Raw genomic sequence first — 3,219 nt, forward strand, 5'->3', positions numbered from 1 at the left:
TGAAATTCTGAAACATCTCCAGGAATCTCTTAAGTGAGCTCTAAAACATGAATCTGTGCTGAAGTCTTTAAACCCTGTATGCGGGAGTAGCCAACAGTCAACCACGGTTCTCTGGTCACCTCAACCACAAATCACTTGTCAAACTCACTACTACTGTGCATTTACACTGAAATGCAAGTTGCAGGTCTCCTCGGAAATGTCTTGGCATATGACGGGAAATAAGATGCCAGTAAGCAAAACATTTAAAAATGACAATATTTGCCATATAAAGCAGAGAAGCAATTCACATATATGGTACAGTCAATGGCATGAAATACTGACGCAAAAATAAAACAGCAATGGAAATGAAACAGACCCAGCTTGAAAATATGCAACTGCTTCATCACAATACATAATTTGGTTTAACGTCCTGTGGCCACATACAAATAACTACCCTTCAGTAAACTACGACCCAGAATGCGTTCTTTTTAACTGTCAGACGGGACAAAGAATGCTTTGAGTAAGCAAATATATTTAAATAGGATTATGAGAGACTGTAAAGTATCTATGCGCTGGTATCCAAGCAGAACTACAAAGCCCCATTTGTTTACACAATGCTGCAAGTAATTTCCTTTCGCTCGGTAAAAAGTTGCTGTGCTTACTTGACTGTGTGTCTATGGTGGCGGAGGAATTCTCTCCCTGTAGGGACCTGCAAAGGCAGACACATCAACATTGATCGATATGAGAAAATTCCACATGGAGCAAACTGACTTCCAATGTGGTTGCTCTGACAGTGCCAGGCATGTGTAGATATGAATAAAATACAACACCAATTAATAAAATGCAACACCAATACAAATCTACATGTTTAAGTCCAGGGTCCCAGACCTCCAGGTTTCGTAGACCTTCTCTTGGACTGAGGGCAGACTTGTGCTGTAACACAATGGGAACACAGTATTCTTCTAAGAGTCAGGGAATGTGCGAAGCAGTGTTATCTAAAGCAGTCTGAAACAATAACGATACAACAGTAGGTTGTGGGATCCAAACCCAGCTTAGACACTGCAGTTTCTTTGCACCTGGCAGCATACTCAAAGTGCTCCAACAAAATATCCACCCCCCCCCCCCCCCCCCCCAGCCACAAAGCAGTGTCTCTTACCAGCATGGGACCAAATCGTCAATCGTTGCTCCAAAAGCCACAGTGGCCATTTTTTCGACAGTGAAGATGAACCTGCTTTTACTCTGAGGGAGAGAGAAAAAAGCAATGAAGACGCGAATGGACTTCTCGCTAATTTCACAGCAAAGTGAACCGTAATGCATTTCCCCAGGCTGGCCATAAAACAGCTTTAGGGATTTGGCAGTCGAGTTTATTGGACCATTGTAAGATATACTAAAACATCCGACTGGGCCCCTGCTGACGTGAGTGAGTAGTGCCCATAACTACAAACTACCTGCGCTGTATCACATGCTATGCAGTCCCCACCGTAAGCACACTCACCAACTCAGCCTCGCACTGGAACTCAAGGTTGTAGACCTGCAGGCACACGGTGCACCACTTCAGATCGGAGACAACATCCCGCTCCTCCTTTCTGTTGAGACAAAGATGTCTGAATGGATGACCAAAATACACTGCCTCAAAACATCAGCTGGACAGACTGCTTTGTTTTCACTGGTGGGTAAATGATCAGTGTAATGGTACATTAACACCCACATCAGTACTTTCTACTCCAACGGGCTTATCTCACACATCGCGTTGCGGGAGGGGTTAAGGGGCCAACAGCAGCGCCTGGACTTAGAACTGGAACCTGCTTTCTGTGCGCTACTCTTCGCAGTGCCACATGTGCCACCTCTGCCCCCGCGCTAAGTAAATGATACCGACTCCCACTCACTCTTGCATCACCTCCCATGCTTGCTTGGTCAGAACCGCCGGTATGGAGACTTTTTCGTCTGAGAGAAAAAGCAATGCCTCCCCATTCTCCATCAGCGGGTGTGACTCCGGCATCTCTGCAACCTGCAAGGAAGAAGGCACTTAAGAAGGCAGGCTTGGCTCTAAATTTAGCTACACACCACCCAGCCCTGATAAAGCAGGCTCTGTGCAGCGAAAAAGCGATCGGGCACATTAGCTAGTTACCTTTAAAACACAGCATTTCAGACATTTTGCCTTTCCCTGGTGACCGTAGTTCAGGACCAACGCCTCGATCCATGGTTCTATGCTGAACCTCCTCCTCGGAACCATGGCGTCATCTTTCCGTTTCACCTGAACAGCAATTCAACTTCAAACTGCGTTGACGCATAATTACATAGGATACTGTGAATATCGTATAAACGTAACTAGACTAGGGAATGCGAGTCGTGATTCTTTCGATTTAACTTTAAAATGTACTTTTCGGGTTCGAGAAATATTCCGATTCAAGAAAGGCTCAAACAAAGGGTCACTGTCACAAGAAAAAGTGAAATGACAAACGTAGAGCTTACTTAGCTAACATCGGATTAGCTATGTGTTCAGGCAGTCACTCATAGCACTTGTCAAACCTAGCTAGATATGGGTGTGTGAAACTACTTGCAACAAACACAAAATAACAACAACAAAAAAAATCCAGTGGAAAAGCAATGACATATTTCACCCTAAATGCATGCAAATTGGCTTGCTATCAAAAGTTACTAGGTATCGCAAATACTTTCGCACTTCCTTAATTTGGTTTCTCGCGCTTGTTATGCAGTGCATACGTCTATTCCTACCGTTGGAAACTGGTTCCTGCTACGTCTGTTCCTATTAGCAGACTAACCTATATCCCAACACAATGTGCATGTGAAAGTGACATATAGTGGCAATAGTCCGATTAGTATTTATTATATAAATATTCAGCAAACTTTAAAAAACAAAATTGTGTCTACCTAGGGTAAGAAAACATTCCAATTTCTGGACTGGCACTGGCAGACGAGAGGCCAGCGATTTCTTCGGAAATGTGAAATGGTAACGAGCTCCGTAGTTTGTTTTGAGACACCTGCAGCGAAAACAATCTGGAGAATTAATAGACTGTAAGTACAACACGCTGTATATATTTTAAAACGTTTAATGCATATGTTCATTTTTGTTGCCACTTAATTGAATTACATTTCGAATAGACCACAGCACTTCCACATTGCTATGCACGAACCGGGAACGGCAGTATTCATACACATACAATAAACGAAGTTGCTTGACTGTTTAATTTAAGAAGTGTATACAGATTACATTACATC

At 43.3% G+C, this 3,219-nt stretch overlaps 1 protein-coding gene across 1 annotated transcript in view; it reads right to left on the reverse strand.

The window, feature by feature from the left end:
- The window catches only part of acd (ACD shelterin complex subunit and telomerase recruitment factor), a 9,111-nt gene extending 6,358 nt beyond the window's left edge, over positions 1 to 2,753 (reverse strand). The window contains exons 1-7 of the mRNA XM_035417474.1: positions 2,716 to 2,753; positions 2,108 to 2,233; positions 1,866 to 1,987; positions 1,475 to 1,565; positions 1,136 to 1,218; positions 844 to 912; positions 642 to 688 (exon numbers count right to left, since the gene is read on the reverse strand). Coding sequence (XP_035273365.1) covers positions 642 to 688; positions 844 to 912; positions 1,136 to 1,218; positions 1,475 to 1,565; positions 1,866 to 1,987; positions 2,108 to 2,212 — 517 coding nt within the window. The 5' untranslated portion in view covers positions 2,213 to 2,233; positions 2,716 to 2,753. The remainder of the gene's footprint in view (positions 1 to 641; positions 689 to 843; positions 913 to 1,135; positions 1,219 to 1,474; positions 1,566 to 1,865; positions 1,988 to 2,107; positions 2,234 to 2,715) is intronic.
- Between the last annotated feature and the right edge of the window lie 466 nt (positions 2,754 to 3,219).

This window comes from Anguilla anguilla, chromosome 5, assembly GCF_013347855.1.
Source record: "Anguilla anguilla isolate fAngAng1 chromosome 5, fAngAng1.pri, whole genome shotgun sequence".
NCBI lineage: Eukaryota > Metazoa > Chordata > Actinopteri > Anguilliformes > Anguillidae > Anguilla > Anguilla anguilla.